The 20,110-nt window shown below is 39.9% G+C and overlaps 1 protein-coding gene across 2 annotated transcripts in view; it reads left to right on the forward strand.

The window, feature by feature from the left end:
• ANTXR2 (ANTXR cell adhesion molecule 2) overlaps positions 1-20,110 on the forward strand; it is a 109,119-nt gene that overhangs the window by 56,682 nt on the left and 32,327 nt on the right. For both annotated transcript variants that reach the window (XM_061993807.1, XM_061993806.1), the window contains exons 13-16: positions 4,936-4,977; positions 6,023-6,118; positions 10,098-10,265; positions 11,494-11,574. In XM_061993807.1, the coding sequence (XP_061849791.1) occupies positions 4,936-4,977; positions 6,023-6,118; positions 10,098-10,265; positions 11,494-11,574 (387 nt within the window). The remainder of the gene's footprint in view (positions 1-4,935; positions 4,978-6,022; positions 6,119-10,097; positions 10,266-11,493; positions 11,575-20,110) is intronic.

Below are 20,110 nucleotides of genomic sequence, written 5' to 3' on the forward strand. Positions count from 1 at the left end.
TTGAGAGAGTTTTCTTTCATGACTGCTACTGAATAAATGGAAGATGAGACCAGCTTCAACACTGTGGACTGCCATCTTAGCAGTGCTCCTGGCTTTCTGAGACCTGCAGGCATGTGAACCAGAATCCGCATGCTGGGATGCTGCTCACCGGCTTTCTAATGAGTGAACATGTGTTACATTTCAGTGAAATCTATGATAAAAGCCTTTTCTCTCTTATTTGAAAATGGTTGGCCATAACGGTGTGCAGACATTATCTTGAAATCAAGGACCATTTAAAAAGTACTGTTACTAAAATTGGTATTTGTAGTCCATTATGGGCTCTCAAGTCAGAAATCCCGTATTGTCTTAATAATCCCTTTAATACATTGCATCTCTTCTCATCTGAGTGCACTTCTTTATGGCAGCAGTCAGCAATGCTTTTTCACTAACTGTCCTGCCATCTCCTTGGATGTTGGGGTTTTTAAACTGGTGAAGTTTTTTGTTCATCCAGTTCAATGACAGCACTGCAGACTTTGGAAGTGGGGGTTGCTTCCAGGCTGTTACTGTATTCCAGGCTTGTGGAACCTGCAGCAGCAGAGGAACTGGCCTTCTCCTGGACCATACCAACACCCACATAATCAAAAGCTTTGGTGTAGTCTATCAGGCCTCAAGCTATCTTAGGGCAACAAGTCCTCAGACTCCATCTGCACCCTTATGGTCTGGGGTTTCTGAGGCAAGAACTAAAAGCTCTTCTCTAATAAAAAGAGTCTTCTCTGTCATTCTCCACAGTACAGTCCCATCAGAAAACTAGAGATGCTGTCAGTTAGTCACTTCAGTTCAACTTTCTTTTATATCATGAGCCTTCCTGTAGAAAAGGAAATTTTTAAATCAGTCAGAAGAAAGCTTAGTATTTTCTTATTTTAAAGTAATTGTCTAACCTGGATTTATAGATCATTTTCACATGTCTTAGTACACTTTTTATCTGTAGAAAGCAGCTACAGCTAGGTATTTCAGTCATCTCGGGCAGTGTGACAGGGAGATGGAAGTCATGAAGGAAATAATATTGTAGCAGACTTCTGCTGGTAGAAAAGCCACACAGAACCTTGCCTTAATGCCATGGTGCATCTTCAACACTCAAGAGCATCTTTGCTCTCTAACTTCTTGTAATGGGCACCTGCTTTAGATAATTGAGTCCTAGCTACATCTCCACAAAGAGCTGCACTGAATTGTAAGAAAATGTCCCCTGATTCTGTTTCACTCTGTGCTTAAGTCTGTTTCTCTTTGATTTTTAAGAGGTAGTAACTTACCCTGAGTATCTTTTTTGGATATGGAGTTTGGTGCAGGAATAACTGGCTGTTTTGAGGAGAATCTTGAGCTGTAGGTGGACAAGATATTGGTAAGAAGCAGCCTGACTTCTATGGGAGCAATAAAACCATGGCACTTCAAATCTTAGTTTCCTCTCACCTCTCATGGATATTATTTTGTTTCTTTAAAAGGGGCAGATAATTTTAGGAGTCCCTGCTGCAACAATACTGAGTTCCAAAATCAAATACTGTTGCAGTGAACCTCCTACCAGTGACTCCTTTCTTTTTGTTTTCATGTCCATCCCTCAGACCATTATACTGTGCCTCCATTCTTTTCCCTCTTTCCTGCACCTGTCTTCACTTTATGTTATTGCCAGTTCTGATTATGTAGTTTTGTGCTTTGATGCCAGGGTCTTTGGCAAGAGAGGACCAGGCAGGACCTCCTCTTTCTCCAAGTCTGCTTCCCTGGCAGGGTGGAGAGTCCGACTTCATGGGATAAAAAGAGGAACAAGGAAGAAAGCAGCAGCGCTCAAACCTTCTAAGCATCCCAAGCTTCAGAATCAGATAGGAGAGAGAGAAGCAGAAGGTGTTGTGGACAGAAGGGAATGAGCATCTGGAGCCACACAATGGCACACCCAGCTGCTTGCAGGCAGGGTGCTAAGCTTCAGGTAGTTTGAGCACTCGGTCCTTGCTAGGACTCAGTCCTGACAGCGTTCCTTGCTTTGAGGTCCATGTGCACTTTTAGTTTGGGGTAGGGGAACTCCTTTTTCTTTCCCCCCACTCCCCCTTTTTTTTAAAGGCAGTTCACTGTTGACAGTTCTTTCACTCTTCCCTCAATATCAGAACATATGATCGCATCAAGCTGGCTTCAGGCTCTGGTGCTGACATTTCCTAATGCCCACATCACGCGAACATTTGAAAAGTGTTAATGAGCAGATCAAAGGGACTGTTGCCTGAAGCAAATAACTTTTTTTCTTTCTTCCTTTTTTTTTTTTAAAGAAATCGGCTCTCCTCCAAACTCAAGTCTTCATTCTTTGTAACTAAATAAATGAGATGCAGCCTTGCCTGGTGATGATGATAATAAAACAAAACAAAACAAAACAAAATTAGGAAGTAGTCCATCTCTACGTGGAGTTAATAAGACAGCAGCATTATTCATAGTTTTCTGTATTTAACAATTTGAATCAAGTTCAGGAAAAGTTAATCTGTAATATTATGATCTTCAGTATGTGCAGTTTCACGCTACATTTGCATTGTTTCCTGACAAAACTGCGTGGGTTCCTTGGATTTCTCTTTTTAAAAAATGGCTTTTCACTGATTTAACTTGAAGTATCACAGAAGACTGGAAAATAATCTTTGTGTGTGTGAGAGAGAAGGAGAGAGAGATAAGTGTGTGAGGAGCCTGTGGAAACATAAGGATGCAGGCATTTACATTCCACTTCTGTCAGCAGGGGTGAGTATCTGCTACTCAAAGCAGATTATTTTCTCACCCCCCTGTCACATTTAAAACAAGTTTCATTTTCTGAAGCTATTAGAAATAGCAGCTAATTAATGTATTGGTTAGCTTAAAATTAAGTTTACCCTATAACTTCTGAGAGCTTAGCAGCTGGCATAGGATTAGATCCTGTGCTGAGGAAGTAAAACAAAAACTGCCATTGCCTCGTGATTTTTTAAGCCCAGTGTGGTCCAAGAAGTAGAATTTTTCTTGATTCCCTGGGGCAGAAAACTTGATTTTGTGAGTTAACAGACATAGGGCCCAAGCAAACTTTAGCATGCATCGCCAAGAAGTTCACTGTGCAAAGTTGTCTTTGCTTGGGAGAGACTGCAATGCAAAAGAATTGTAAAGCTATAGAAAGTGGAGTGTTAATACCATGTAATAAATCCGCAACCTAGCTAGGCCTTTCCCCTCTGTACAGCTTGCAATCTTGGCAGCCAAATACCTTTTTTGAGATAACTGTTAGAGACAGGCAAAAGGGAAATAAGAATGGGAACTAGATAAGGTGACCCTTAATGTATTGAAAGTACTGTTTTATCATTTCCAGGCTCTTAATTGCTGTCAGTGAGAATTAACCATCTATCTTCCTGTTTTGGGAAATCTTGCTAAGCATCCAAGTATCTCTCAGAATCTGTCCCATGATCCCTCTGTGATCTTTCTTGTAGTTAGGGCAGTCATTCCAATTTGGCTCTCAGAAATGTCTCACTGATGAAATAACTGATTTCTGTTGAGTATTTTGAAAATTCCCCATGGGTGGGAAAACAAAGTATTCAGAAATAAAGAAATTTCTGGGATGTTCTTGCAACATCACAGCAGCAAAGGGACGTCTGGTTAAAATCTGTAGTCGACTTTCCAATCCACTCAGAGTACTCTGAGCTTGCCTGATGAACAATTCAGTGTCTTAAACCTGAAGTGCTGTGGAAAAATGTTTCCAAGGGTGCCATAACTTATTTATTTTATTGACAGAATTCCTGTATCCAATGCTAAAAATCTTTGTTTAGGCAGTAGCTAGTAACTATTTTGGTGGCACTGAGACTTGAAATGTAAATCAAGAAAGAAAACTCTTGATTATTGGTCAAGAAAAGTATGTTTCTTTCATGTGTGATGCTGTACATCTGTGCAGTGACATTATTAATAGGCAGTGGTACAGTAAATGAAAGAACTATAATAGCACAGAGTGAATGAAATAAATAAATTTCAATTAAGGTATTTAATCCTCCATCCTTTCTTAGGAGATTTACATGTTTGTCACCACGGACAGTTTTGGTTCTGTATGTATAATACTAAGGCATAGCAGAAACATGGGGTGTTTTTAGTCATTTCTGTGCAATATTCAAGGATGAAAAATGACTTGATACCACTGAAGTACTTCTTTTTAACTTACAAACCTGCTTTTCTTGTGGAAGAGTATCACTGCCTTTCTCTTCCCCTCCCTGTACTGTTCAGTGGATTCCTGTCAGTACTGGGGAACTCCCAGAGATCTACAATAAGTATGTGAGAAAGGGAACAGGAAGAAACTGTAGGCAGAGGTTTAAATATAGGTCTTAAGTGAATTATCCTAAGAGTGGGCCTTACCCAGAAACAGTTTAAGAAGCCTTGTGAATGTAACTCCCACTTGCAGACACTTCACACTGAACAGTCGAGGAGCTACTTACTTAAATTATTAGATCTGAAATGTGAGATCTGCGGAAACGATCTGGATGTCTAGAGATGAAGCCTGAGCTACCAGAAGGCATTTCACACTTGTCATTGGGCCAGAAATTATCCAGCAGCATGGCACAAGGAAGCAGGCATCTTGGTCCAAGATTATGCAAGACCTCAAGTAAACCTTGGGGTGCTTTTCCTCCCAGGCTCGCTAATTAACTCCATAGGGTTTCATCACTGGCTATTACTTAGAATGACTAAGTCTCATCCGGTCAGGAAGCAAAGTGGCAGACGTGTCTGCCAGTCAACTGATGTAGATTTCTATGAGACGGATGGTGTTAATTTCCAGAAGGCCTTGATAATCAATACCCAAGGGACATGGTGGCAGCGGTTGCCAGTTTGCAAGTAGATGTGGGAGACTCAGATGGAAACAGTTTACTCTTAAAATTTTCTATTGGCTTTTGGTTATTGCCAGTGCAATTCCTTATGCTTTTATATGTTCATCTCTTTCAGGTCATCAAAGATCCCCCTCCACCTCCACCAGCTCCAAAAGAGGTATGGTATGATGATATTCTGCTCATCTCGCTGGTTACACGATACCACTCCTCTATGCTTTCCTGTGTTCTGCAAATTCATTTCTTTGTCCTTGCTGCTGAAGAAGAAAGAACTGCCCCATGGGAAGTCTCAAGCTGAGAGTTGGAAGGCCAAAGTCCAAATCTTTGTTCTGTCTCAGTCATCTCAGTGTGGCATAAATTAAACCAAATCCACAGAAATATTTGGGGTTTTATCCCAAGATAGCTGAAAATATTTTTCCCCCGTTCTGCAGCAAAAGCAGAAAGACTGAGCAGCTCTGGTATAACAGTCTAAAGATTCATGTGTGACTTAAACAGCATTTTCCCACAGCTTTGGCATTCCAGACACTGAAGAACCTTTATAAGGGAGTTTCTCTCCCTCTTATGATCAATAATGCACTAAAGGGTCTGGTGTCTTCAGTATTTTTTGCCTCTTAGTCTTGCTCATACTCAATTGCTTGAGTGTACTCAAGTGTACTTCTGACAATTCAGTCCATGATAAGGCACACTTCATCGAGCTGAGGCAGCCAAGAGCGAGTTTGACAAAGGTTGGCTTAGGAAACTGTGGTCGGCTGTGTAACCTTTGTCTGCAGATCTGCTGAACACCGTCTGCTGAATCCAAATGAGTACTGCTGATGATCTGGCTCTTTGAAGGCATTGTGTTTTCTGTAGAAGAAGCCACTGCAAAGCCTTTACTTTGCATGTCTGTTTTGCTTATTTTTATTAGTGGAAAGGAAAAGGGTAAGGCAAATGAAAAATTACCACTAGAAGACATGGATAGCTTCCCTATTTGAACTTTTCTAACAGTCGCCAGCAATGCTTTTGCCTCACAAAACATCAAAAATATTTCCAAACATGACCAAGTTTTGTTTGGAAATTGGTAAACACTTGGGGAACCTAAATATCTTATCTTTCACATCTAACAAGGGGAAACTTTGCTCTCTGGGAATTCTAGTGAAGTATACTAAAAAGACACTTAGTGGGGAAAATATGTGTTAAAAGTAAATGTTATTTGAATTTGTTGACAGGAAGAAGAACAGGAGCCCTTGCCTAGCAAGAAATGGCCCACAGTGGATGCTTCCTACTATGGTGGACGAGGAGTTGGGGGAATTAAAAGGATGGAGGTTTGTATGATATGGAGATGACAATTCACTAATACACAAGCTCTCTGAGGCTGCAGATGGTGGACACAAAGACTTTTAAAGCATACTGAAAATACAAGGGCATAATGTGTGCTTCCTTCCCAGTGACATAAGCCTTGTAAAATTTTTTACCGTACTGAACAGTTTTGACCTTGCCTATGAAAGAACAGCTTTCAGTAGTTCCATTTGACTGGAACTTTAAATAGCTGCCTGAAGACACGCTCTTTCCATCAAGCTAATGAGAAAGAGAGAGTGAGAGCCTTTTCTGAATGTTTTGGAAGAAATTACAGTGAAACATAAGTCCTCCAACTGTGGGCCAGCCAAATGCGCTGACAATGGTGATGCTAAGGAGAGGCTTGATCCCAAAGGAACTCACAGCGACAACAGTGCTTGTCTTTGAAGAGACATGATAGCATCATGTTAATTAAAACAGAATGAAAAATGTGCATCCTTATGGGCACGTCCTTATGTCAGATTTTATAGTCAAGTCAGCCTTTATGGAATTTGAAAAGCAGTTTTCTGCAGTTTTTAAGTTCTATCTAGGAAACTGTCTCTATCTGGAATACCCACCTAGGCCTTATTGATGTGTCTTGGTCAAACTTTCAGGTTTTGTCTAAGAATCAGCTTTACTTGAGTTCTTTTTAAATGTAGCAGAAGAACATGCAAGTTTAAAGCTGTGTTGCGTATGTGTTCCCTTCAGCAGTTCAGAATTGCAGTTCAGGAGAACTTCAGATTTTGGATAAAAGAAAATGTTTTGTGTGGTGCTTTTCACAGGCAAGTAGAAAATACTTTCCAACATAAAGAATTGCAAGCCTGAATTTCTAATGGGAGACACGATGAGCTTCTAGAAGGGGTTCCAGGGTTTAAATCATTAGTTTGTAAATGAGATCTTACACAATAAAATAGAAAACTCATAGATATCTCCTGAAGACAAGTAACTTAAGTACCATAAAGAAATGCATGTTCATCACTTGGCAAAAACATAATATTTCCTCTTCAAAAAAAGAGCAGAAAGTAATGATTAGGTTAGAAAACCTTTTAATTTGTGTTTGAAAATTTGTGCAGTACTAAGGTTAAGGATGTAAACCAACTGAAACTACTGACAGCACAATCACAGACACTTGGAAGGCACCTCATGCTGTGCAGCTGTCTGTTTACTTTCTATGGGACACAAGCATACTAACAAATTTTGGGGTTGGGCACCACACCGTAAATGCCTCAGCATTCAAAAATGAAGTTTTACTTCTGCCCAGTAGTATCTGTAACAGTGCAGCTGAGGGAAAGGCTGGCTTAACAGCCCACTCCCAGCTATTGAGACAGCAGTATCAGACCTCTCACTGGCTCAAAGAATGTTGTTAATTTGCCTAATCAAGGCAGAGCAAGTGAGCAACGAGACAGAAACAAAAAACAGTCCAATAAGATGATGAAGGTAAGCAAGTCAAACGGAAGTTATTCCTTACCTGACATTAAAGTGTGGTTTCTGTGCTGTCGCCAACAAAAAACTTGCTGCACTGGTCATTATGTTTCTTCCTTGTTTTCAGTTCATGTGGTAAAGCAGTTGTCTATTTTTTAATGCTTCTCTGTGTTCTATTCTTCTGCCATTCTTCTGTCAGTTTGATTCTTCTGGCAGCTTCCTTGCATAGAGAAACATAGAAAATGAAGCAGCAAATTTCTTGTTACCACTCCTGTCCTACTTCTCTTTGCTTACTCTGTTCCCTTTTGGGGCAGTTACATATTCATTCCTGTCTTCCCCACTAACTTCACTTGTCTGTGACAGTCCAGAGTAATTGAGCCAGTGTTGTTCACTCTTCCTAGATCTGTCTTTTGGCATTGCTTTAAAGCTTTATGATGTCGTTTCTAGACCCCACCGATTAAAGGCAGTAAGTTTTTATGTCAAAGTTGTGTTGTCAGACTCCACAAATTCTGGGTGAAGTCACTTTAATCTGAAGGAGAAGGTCATTTTATCAGTGAAGAATCCACTACCTACCTCTAAATGGTTTTAACAGTGTTTAAAATACATTTTAACAACCTCATAAAAAACACTGTAAAAGTACCATTGATCACAGTGAAAGATACAGATGCATTTTAATGACTCAGCAGGGCCTACTTGTACATGAAAGCCCATTCTAATATTGCAGAGAGAGGATTCCCCAGCAAGAAGAAATAACTAAGCAAGCCATTTAAACAATAAAGTTCAAAATAACAGAAAGGTTCAAAACATTCCCCCTCCTAAGAAATGACAGTCTGTATTTTACCAAGGTAAGTTATGGTATTACAGACCAAATTAAGCTCTGTTGTACTTTGCTGCTCTCGTTCTTTACATTGGGATTGCAGTGGTAAAAAACACTTGGTGGTGCTGATAAAATGAGACAAGATTTTCCTCCAAGGTATTTCTTTTTTCTGAAGGAGGCTAAGGTCTGGCTAGCCTGCATACTTAGCATATTCTGCGTCTGGCACTGATGAGGATGAAGAAGTCAGGCTGCCCCCTTCTCCCGTCCCAATGGCATAGTTATCCTGCAGTATTACAGACTGTCCTTAGCAAGACCTGGAACAGTTTTCTGCCTTTCCCTGGGCAGCAGAAGGGAGACCAGGGGCATGTCTTTTTCTTGGTGAGCAAAATGATTTTGTGTCCTTTTACAGTAGGAGAGTTGTTGCATCCCACTGTTTTTCTGCCTACTTTTCAAGTGCTTCAATTGGCAGGTGGCAAGATAGAGTTGATACATAGCTACTAAGCAGTGTGCAGAGATGCTCTTTCCCTCAGGGTGGAAGGTCAGTCTTCTCTGGTTTTTTTACATTCTTCTCATGCCTGGCATCTTCAATCACGAGATCCCTGAAAAGAACAAGTATGTTGGTGGAATCCTGCAGTAAGAGTATAGCTTATAACCAGTAACAATTTCATGAGTCATCAATGTGTCACATATACCCAAGATCTAACATCAGTATTTAATTGCTTGGTTTAGGTATATCAAGTCCTCCTTACAGGCTAGATTGTAGCAGATGTTATGACTTAGAAGGTCTTGCACTGAAAAGAGTCTGGGCCAGTTTTACTAAGAACTTTGAAACTCCAGCCCTATCTTTTAGATGCTCTTTTCAGATGACAAAGTAACAGTCTTGCTTAGGTTTGTTTCTTTGTACAATACAGCAAACATAGTTGTTCTGAATGGCAGCATGGTGTTTCCAACTACAAGATGGAATAAGATTTCTGTAACAAGATGAATCAAGTCTCTTAGAAGGAAGTTTTTTCTCGTATTTCCTCTTTACAGCACAGCAAGTACAAGTGCAACCTTTAATGGAGATGGAAATATGTGCTTGTCTCATCAACAGCAATAATCCAGGATTCCTTTCTCTTTGAACCCTTTGTATGTATTTTATATGCTTATGGCAGTGATAAAACAAACATTGCTACATGTTTTACATGTACGTATTAGGCAGGTTAGACTGCTGCATGTGCATTTTCTATAGCATTTATCTTCTTGCAGAACTATTTGAAAACCTGAGCAGTTTCAAGGAGCTTCTGCTACAATTTGCTCAAGTATGGTCATCTATCTAAATTGTGGTTCTCAGCAAACATGCTGCCTTAGGAAAACTGAAGTGACAAAAATCCAGGTTTTTATGGGTGCCAGATTAAGGTACGTTATTTTAGGGTAAATCAGAACTGGAAATTCTATTTCTTCATCATTATTTAGAATATTTTCCATATTTCCTGTCTCCTATACAGCCTGTGGGATACTTGGTAGAATTTTATTTCAGTATTTCTCTTGATTTTTTGCTGAGACTCACATTTACAGATGTATTTAAGTAAGAATACTTGTCATTAAAAACAAAGAGGGAATATTTTCCTCAGTGTCTCCCTTGTTTATTCAGAACTTTTTCCAAATCTAAACTTTTTCAGCTGCTTCTGTTATTTGCAAGAGATTCTTTGCATACAGTGTATTTAAGTCTGAACTTTTGCTTTACCTAGGTTCGCTGGGGTGATAAAGGATCCACTGAAGAAGGGGCTAGATTAGAAAAAGCAAAAAATGCTGTGGTTAAACTCCCAGAAGAACCAGAAGAACCTTTTCATCCTAAACCACCTAAACCAAAGCCTACCTCACCAGTCATTCAGGAGAAGTGGTATACGCCAATTAAGGTAATCTTTTTGGTACAACATAGTTTAGTACTAAAGGCTGGATTTTGTCTGCCTTACCAGGCTTATGCATTGTACATTATTCCTCAGCTGTTCCCATTCAAGTGCAATGTGCTATTCTCAAAGCACACACCTACTCGGGGTGAATAACAGGAGCAACTTTTAGCCTTAAATGCAGTACTTCATCATTACTGCTACATTCTGTTACTCTTCCCCCAAAAAAGGACGTATCGTATAGTAAGATTTAAATCTACAGGGGCTTAACGACATTTGATCTATCTCAATATCCATCTCTTTAAGCCTAAAGCTACACAGTTTGTAGCTGTTTTACTAAAGTTTTAAGCATACATTCTCATTACCAACGAAGAAAAGCTAAAAATTATATAAAACAATATTATGCAAAAAGTCTCACAAACAATTGAAACACAATAAACAGCATCAAATAAAACCATTTTCTTCTGTAGATGCCATGAGTCACTTGCCAACAAGTGACTTCTTAAACACTGAAGGTGGATCCATAAATACCTTGCTTTAAATGTCTAAGGGCAGAATATACACCGGTTTAGCTGTGATACATATGGATACATCTATTCTATCTTTTTTAAGCCCCTTCTGACCATTATAAAGTGCCGAAGACCTGTTGCCTACACACACACAAACTTTGCAGCCCATCTGCGTGGAGTGGAACACTTCTGAAAAGTATCAGAGCTGTTATGTGTGTTCCACACAGGCAGCCTGAGCACTTGCAGTGAACCTGCAGCATTTGCTACATGTGGGACTCACTGAGCAGCAGGAATTAGCTGTGTGTCGGCTGTGCCTGGCACGTCCGAGCCTTCCTGAGAATGATGAACTCGCTGTATAGATGCTGTGGAAACAAATACATTTATGTGGGAGAAATCCCAAATGGACATGTGGCAATTCAGCCCAAGATATTGGCAAATAAACATATTCTGTCTTGATTGCTCTGAATTAAGTGTGGGTTAAGTCACAGCCACTTCACCCCCAGTGGAGTCCTTAGCATTCCCTGATGGGAAGGACCAGCACCATGGCTGTGCAGTATGGCTGTCTCAGCCTAAGTTTATCCTTTGCTTATCCAGCTCTAAATAACTGCTGCTCTGTTCTGCCAGTAAGTTTCTCCAGGGATATCCCTGGTCAGTACCTTAGCAGATGTGGTGTGCTCTCTATTGCCTAATTTGATTGCACTGAACGTTGTGATGCTCTGTTGCCACAGGGTCGACTTGATGCACTATGGGCACTGTTACGAAGACAGTACGACAGAGTCTCTTTGATGCGACCACAGCAAGGAGATGAGGTTTGTGTGTGGCGCGTGTATCCTCTATAGTCGGCAACAGAGAGGCATGCTACAGACAGGCTTCAGCAGCTGGGAGGGAGTTCTGTGACATAAACTAAAGAAAGCATTGAAGCCAAAAGAATGGCACAACAGCAAAAATGACTCGTTAGGGAAGCAGAGCACATTGAAAGATGCATCACACCAGCTCAGAAGTGCTGGAGAAATCTGGATCTCCTGAAAGCAAAAGATTTGGTGTTTTGTGTGTGTTCAGCTGGCAATCAAAAAACAGCACGTGCTTCATTCAGTGTAAACTCTCTAACAAATACCAAAGTCTTTCTTATAACCAGCTATTTGTAAGAGTAGAGTCTGGCAATCAGAACACTAAAACCACATCAAGTGACCACCAACAGCTTTCATGCATGTTGCTTTATGTAGCTTTGCACTTCCATGTCAAAGGCAGCTTTTACCAAAAAAAATAGTGAGGAAACTTGTTTCTCAGACAGTCCTTTCTTTTAGTACACTTACGACGCATGAGGAAGTGGCCTCCATTACAAAGACTGCTGTGACTGGGACATAGAGTTATTATTTGAACCTTTTCTAGTGAAGCTAGATTATGTATTTCTGATTGTTATTACTTAAGAAAGTATTACTTTAAATCTTAGCATTTCTCTCAGGAACTGATTTACCTGAAATACCCAGGTATTTCAAAGCTACTAGAAAGAAGCATTTAGCTTCCCAGTGTGGCACATAGGAAGAGACATGGGAGCAAAGGGTTTCCTCCAAATGAGACTTCAGCTTTTTCTCAACGAATGGGTCCCAGGTGCACATGACAGATCAGATTCTCTCATACCACAAAGCAGTAGTGTGAGATAGTACACAGTAGAACATGATTTTTGCAACATACACCATAAAGATGGAATAAAAGAGGAGTTAAAGGGAGAGAGTTATCTTTGAGAGAAGGAGAGGTAAATGGTATTTGGATTATTTTCCTGGGATGAAGTTTGTTACTGTTCTAAAGGACAAAAAGGTGAGGTTTAATTAAGACAAGTGTTGGAAGAGGTAGAATGACAAAGTGCAATGCTGGAACAGAGAGTATTATCACATACTAGTGTTATCATTCTCGTTGTTAGGTTGGCAATTTATTTACTGTTTGCATGAATGATGCATGTTACATGTAGCAAAGTTAACAATAAGTCCAAGTACAAAATACGCAGTCCAGAATCACAGAATCGTTTAGGTTGGAAAAGACTTTTAAGATCATTGATTCCAAGTAAATTCAATGTAGACAGAAATGTAGAAGGAATGATATCTGAACAGGCTAAAAAATTGTCAGTCAGGCGTTTCTGAGGATTTCTGCCAAGGGAAGTCTTTGTTGAGCCATTGTGAAGTCAGGCATCTGCCTTCTCTGGACTTGACATGAAGACATTGTCCAACATCTTGGTTTATGAAAAACAGAGAAGTAGCTCATTAACCTTCAGAATCCAGCTGAAAAAAAAGAGGAAAATTTGTAAAATTTAGGAGGAGTGCGGTTTCTGTCTGGCACGTCATTCTGTATCTGGGGGGAAAAAACTATCTGTTGACTTACTCCTGACGTACTAGGTAGAGATTCTGTGCTGTACCCCTGATGGTTTTAAGTCAGTGAAGGGATGAGCAGTTGTACATATGTACAGTGAGACACACATACACATACTTAGTTTGGAAACACTGTTAAGGTAAACAACAGCTACATTGTTGTTTTGCTTTGTCTTCTTTCTTTTATTAAGAAGAACTTGGTAGTTCCCAGTTGCAGAAGAATTCACTGCTGAGTTCAAGTCCTTGATCAAGTAATTGAAATTTAGGCATGAAGTATCAAAGCAGAGTGAGCTTTTTTTTCCTTCTATCCCTCCTCTCCCACCTCTGCCGTGTTGCCAGGTAATGCTGAGGGTGGCCCAGTTTGAGAGCCGCACATGGTTGAGCCAAGAAGCTTTGATTATAGATGGAAATCCTTTGAGTCATACATTTTTAAGCTAGCAATCCGTGAGGTTAGGGAAACTTGTACAGGTGTGAGCTAGCAGGTTGTCGCCGACATCTGTTTAGAGTGGAGGCGCAGGTCCTCAGCAGCCCGCAGTGAGGCTGCAGGATTGTCAGCAGATGTAGTTAAGAGTGGCAGAACAGTTTTGGTCTCACATTTGCCGCCTGGGGGCTGAAACACTAAAGGTAGAATGGAGGTGGACACAGCTGCGCTCCAAAACATGCCTCAGGCACAAATAAAGAGATCTAATATAGTTTGACTCTGTTGTGGTGGGGAGATGAGGACAGAGAGCCACTTCAGAGACAACTTAATGCTGCAACATCTGCCGCCAAGTTTCCAGGGAGTGACAGGGGACAGCAGGTACAGATCGAAGTCCCCACATAAACAGCCTCCATTAAGCCATAGATTCTTTTGAAGGGCTCCCATCAAACATAGCATAGTCTGCAGCAGGAGATTTTGTTTTCAAAGCCATGTTTTGTTTCTGCACTAACAAGATAATTTATAAATGATGCATTACCCTGTGTTCACACTCCTATTTAGACTTTCTTTCCCTTTCATATTAAAGAGACAAAGAAGAATAAACTACAGTAGTTTTGGGGTACTTTGATAAACCAGTTTACTGTCCGGAAGTTTTAACCAAGGTTACAGTAGCCTTCAGTCCACAGTTCAGCTGGGAAGCAGAGCTGAACACACACCGCTACCGTGCTATTGTGGATGGGCATCTGTGTTGTTTCTGTACTGGAACACCTCATCCAGGGAGTTTGTTACTGCACAAGAACAGAACTTGGCATGGGTTTGCAATGATGCTTGTGTTTATTTTCCGATTCATTGTTAGGCACCTAAAGGTAATCATCAGGGGTTCTCAGGTTTTTTATATGACCTTGCTGCTTAGTGCAATTTGGTAGTGGCTGAGATTCTGATCCGTTGCACATTTATGCATGCAAATGTCTTTTAAGTCTACAGATAGCCTGTGGCACTTGTATTTAAGGTTCTACCCTATCAGGATGCAAATATGTGTGACTGGTAAAAGAAAAAAAAAGCAGCTGGTTCTAGAAGAATTTCTATAGTAGAACTATAGAATACTTTCAGCTTTGTTAGTGTTACAGCCTAGTGAAAAGGAATTCACTTATACTTGTTTTTAATTTTAAGCCTATTAGCATTGACCTGCTTTAAAGATTCATTTATATTAATGGCTGCAGAACTAGTACAGACATCTGTTTAAAGTAATGCTACTTTGTAAGTGTCTCTGTGTTACACAGAAGAATTATATTGTGTTATAACTCTGTTAGCATCATGCAATTTACAGTTAAAAACACTCTGACTGTATTATGTTCTCTGAGATGGAACCCACATTACTGTTCTCTTTGTGTTTCTTCAGCAAGTCCTACACTGGGAACAAGCAGAAAATAGCAAGTTATTAGCTGAGTCTGGCCATTCAAGAGTGGAACAGTAATTATTAGGAATCTGAGGCTGCAAGTGCCATACAACTGTGAAAAAACTCTCTCTTTTGGAACAAAAGAGGGACAGCAGTGCCTAGCAGTACTCTCACTGTTAGTTCTAACAGTGCTGTCACAGGGTTTGGTGGGCAGTTCATCACCTGCCTTTGCAACAGAGTTGCCTGTCTGCTGACACTGTGACAAGCCCAGTGCTTGAGAACTTTCTGAGCAGTGTCTGCTTGCCTGCAGGCTAACGGGAACCAACAAGACTGGTGGTAGCAGGACTTTTTGGTTTATGGCTGTATTCTCTAAAACCAGAACTGTTTGTCCATTTCTTATCCAAAGAGGACCTCATTGAAGAAAGTGAAGGTCATTTGGCTTCTTTTTAATTACTGCAAATTGTTGAAATGTGTAGAGAAATAACAAGTTACAGTTAGACAAAGATTATTGTGGCTACTTAGAAGCACTGTACTTTCAGCTTAGAACTTTTAGAAGTGAAGCTTTGCCCAGCAGTAATCCATATTACAGTGTAAGACAGTTTACTGGAGCTCCTTGTTCGATGATAGTATGGTATATTTTAGTGGAACAGGGATGTTATTATGCTCCAGAATTTGTCGACTGAGAGTTTTGAAAAGACACTTCAGTGTCACTCTTCTGGCAAACTTTATGTTACATCTTCTAAATTTCTGCAATGGTTAAGAAGTTGCAAAACTATAGCACCTCTTTTTGTTAGCTGTTTTCTGCCAAAGTACTACTCCTGACATTTCTTGAAGTGTGAATTTGTTTCTATATACTTGAGAGCTAAACTGGAGCAAAAGTTTTTCTTCAACTTCCAGAATAGATCCATATTACTGTTAACATTATTAACTTGACTGTTACAGAAACTGAAAGAAAACATTTTAAGAGTATTCATTTCCAACTGCCCTGTTTAGACTGAATTCAGTGGTTGATCTCCAAAGTAAAGCAATGCATCTTGTTGAGCAAAGCACTGAACTAAATTTTAGAAAAACATTTGTACTTTGGCCTCCCTAAAAGAAAAAAGTGGTTTTTTGGAGGAGACACCTGCCCGTTTTGTTAGAATGGTGAGTGGTAGCCAAGAGAGAAACATGATTACCAATTAGGAGTTTACTAGAATTTCTGTGTGCTGAAGACCCAGAAGAATATTCTGCAATTAAAATGTCGAGATAGGAATACTTCCTCCAGAAGGATGTACACTGTAAATAGGTGTCAGAGTGTGACTTCATTAAAACTGGATTGCAGGCTACCATCCAGGCGAGTCCATCCTGTCTGCCTCTCAGGTGTCCCATACTAGTTAGAGTCGTCATCTTAATGGTTGGATTTTCTAGTTGTCATGCAATGAAAGCAGTAGTAAAGACAATGTGGTTCTAGCATTAGGAGAAACAAGGATATTTTCTATGTGCTTTCGGCATTCCCTCCCTTGTGCATATGAGTGCTGTTGCCCTTTTAAACTGAACCTTGAGAACCTAGTAGTATGAATATGAACATGTGTATGAAAGAAACTGTAGAAAGAAAGAAATCTACTTGTCAGTTTTAAGGTTGTGACATTATTACTAATTAGACCAGTACTCTGCTGGAGTGAAATGGACAAAAGCTCCTTGGACACACCTTGCCTAGGTCTCTGGAGGCCGTGCTGTGCCTCTGTCTTTACCATTGCTGTGGGACAGCAGCAGGCTGTGTGGTTGGGTGACAGTCCCAATGAAAGTACTGTTGTGCCAGCATAGGATCTTTCTTTTTGAAGCCATGATATACTTCAATAGAGTATTTTTAAAAGCTGAGTTGCCACCACAGTGTGCAGCCAGAAGCCTTGCTGTCTTTTATCAGTTTACAAAACAGCTATCTGAAAGATGAGTGCTTTAGGCCTCCAAAAATGCAACAGATACACCATAGCGGGCATGGCGTTAACTTAACCTGCACTAGCAGCGTGAGGACAATGCCTGTGAAGAAAGAAAAAGTCAGTCTTTTCTGAGTGGAGTATGAATTTGCTCCAGCTGTCAAATACCTTCTCTGCCACCCTAAAGAGTGCTGAAATTCTTCCCCTCCTCCAAGCTGTACTAAAAAGAAAGCATTTCATTTGGCAGTTCAGTTTTTGTTAATAACTTTCATTGGGCATGATTCAAAAAGAAAAACCAAATTCCCTTTTTTAATTCCTCAAAACGTATTTTTTATTGAGTGATTGCAGTTAAATCAGTTATATTTAATCATTACCTGGCTTCCAGTTTGAAGAGAGGGAACTGTGTACCTACCAAACCCAGTCAAAAACCACAGCTCCCAATTTGGCTGTGGCCCTTATGTGGTTTATGTTAATGCAGAGTATCTCATTAGTCTAGTTTACAGAGAGACTGGCTACCTTCAAGAAGCAGCAAGAAGAAAGCTGACAGGTTCATTTGGTCGCTACTCTCCAGAAGAGACGTGACAGCTTTAACTGTCTTGGGCGTCCAGATTTATGAACTAGTCCTACACCCCTAACCAGATTAGTTGCTTTTCCATTAACTGCTGAAAGTAGGGCAGCTGTCCGAGCGGCTGGTTGTAAATTCGATAATGTCTGCTGTGTTAATCTGTAGGCTTTTCAGATGAAGAAGGCAGCAGATAACAGGATTAAAGTTTCACAACCCAGGGTTTTCACAGCCCGAGATGCGGGCATAGAGGGATAGAGAATGACTTCTGTCATTAATCTTAATTGATTGCCAAGAGGTTTTAATCTGGGTTATTAATTAGGAAGGTCCTTAACACACTGTCTACATATCAACATCAGATGCTCTTTTAGGACTTTTGGGACATATGGCCTATCTTATATTTACATTCACACAATTTATACATACATACATTTCTGGATGAAGAAATACTTAAATGTATGGATGTATACAAATGCCTGTAGAAGCATTTGCATGCACAGAGGCATCACACACTCTTTGGCAAAATGAGCCGAAAATTAAAAAAACCGCTTTGCACAAAGGTTAAATTTCCACACAATAAACATCTATACCTCTGTTTCTATTGGTGTGTATATTAATCCATTTCAATTAGATATGCCATTTACCTAGAATGTCTTCCAAACGTAAATCTTTGATTTGCAGGTTTAAGTCACGTTTAACTGAAGTGCAGCATGTATATCCATGTGCCTTTGGCCATTCAGACACATACAGATAGCCAACTGAAACATTACCATTTTTATCTTCACAGTTTCCATGAGGCCTTCGCTGTTCCTTTTTCTCATTTTTAAACAAGTTACTAGTGGACAGCCAGAATGGATAGAGGTGCAACTATCCATAGCTGCAGCTGTGTAACTGCGTGATAAATCCCAGTAACATTGCTTCAGTGTTTACCAAAGAACTGTTTGCAGGGGAAATACCAGATTATGGTTTAAGCACGTAAACTAGGCAAGAAAAGAAAATGCTGTGAATTGCTGGCAGTTGAATTTTGTGCAGATTCAAACTGCGTGACAAATTTCTGCAGTCCTTCCTTTCTTTACAGAAGATTATTTACATGGTTAATCTCATGTATGGAAATGGAGCTGGGGCTGAGGAGGCCTTTTGTTTTAATTCCTCTGTGAGTGACAGCAAAAGATTCCTGTTTCTTGCTAGATGTGCTAGGCCATGACATGTCCTGCTTTCCAAAGCAAAATGCAACCATTATAAGCAAGCATTTAGTAAGTCAAGAACTAAAATTCTGTTCTTAAAGTGTTCACAAGTTCACAAGTGTTTGAGATACTTCAAACTAAAGAGTGTAACTGCTGTTTTTAGGCTGAGAAACAATAAGTCTATAATCAGGGAAGACTTACTGCCAGCCAAGTCCAAGAATTTTCCAGATCAATCACTCAGCTCACCTGAAACTAGTCTGTACAAAGCAGCTGTAGTGCTGTAGAGACCTCTGTCTTTAGTGAAGCACACAAAACAATCTGAAAACTCCTTTGTCGTGTCCTTGGGTATTGCATTGCCTGTTGAAATTGTTACGGACATCTCTTGCTCATTTTCTGCAGTAGAATGCATTCAGTTTTCCCTAAGTAGAGATGTATTGACTATTTTAACACCACACAGGGGCATCTCACAAAAACACCCACCTGCCAAAGACTTGCTGTGTTTTTCTGCTTCAATTTGGGTTTTCATAGAAATTAGCTGCTGGCCAATTCTAAATTACCTTGGCTCTTAAAAAGGCAGTAATTTTGACTCATTGCTAAGGTATTTCTCTATCAGAGTCCTCTCTGTGGAAAACTTACTACTTGTGGCCTAACATCTTACTTTTGCAGCATGTTCATCTCTAGTAACCTTCTTCAGCGATGATCTGGCACTTTTTAAGTTTCAGACTGTGATTTCACTGCCATTTGGAGATCAGTACAAATACTTAAAACAGAGATGAATGGAAGTGAAGTGACCAGGAACTAGAGAGGTTCTGCAATGGTAAACTTGGTGACAAAATGAAGTGAAAAGAAATAGGCTAGTTTGCCTTTCACTTCACTGGGCTCTAATTCACTAACCAATAGGAAAAGCTTCTGAAAACATCCTGAAAAGATTGTTTTAGAAAGTAAGAGTTTATGTATCACCCAGAAGGTGTTAGTGTCAGCTGCACTGCACCTGCACAGGTAGATGTGGCAGCACAGATCTCACTTTGGATAAGTTTATTATAAGCTTGGGCTGAATTTCGGTGAATTGATTTCAGTGTATACTCAAACATTCCCATCCAGATACTTACTGTACCAGTATAAGAGTCTCTAAAGCCTGAAAGCAGCTGCATATGTCAATCATTTCATGCAGGTAGATTTTCTCATTAGCTTTAACACAACATTATGAAAAAGAAGGTGGGATGAAGGAGCTGTTCCATTATCTTGGCATTGATTGCATAGCTGTTTCAGGATCAAGGAATGAATGACAGGAAAAAAAGTTGGGAAGGACTACAGCACACTTGATACTGAATGTGACAGCTGTGTGCTACAAGCAGGCAGGGAGAAAAAGAAGAAAAAAGATGAAAAAATATATTTATTGCTTCTGATCTTTTTTACTGTATTTCCATAAATCAAAATTGGCTTTTGTTCTGAAATAATTTTTTTTATATCTAAGTCCATTATAAACTACAGATCCATAAAGAATTAAAAAGA

The sequence above is a fragment of the Colius striatus genome, chromosome 3 (genome assembly GCF_028858725.1).
Source record: "Colius striatus isolate bColStr4 chromosome 3, bColStr4.1.hap1, whole genome shotgun sequence".
Classification (NCBI taxonomy): domain Eukaryota; kingdom Metazoa; phylum Chordata; class Aves; order Coliiformes; family Coliidae; genus Colius; species Colius striatus.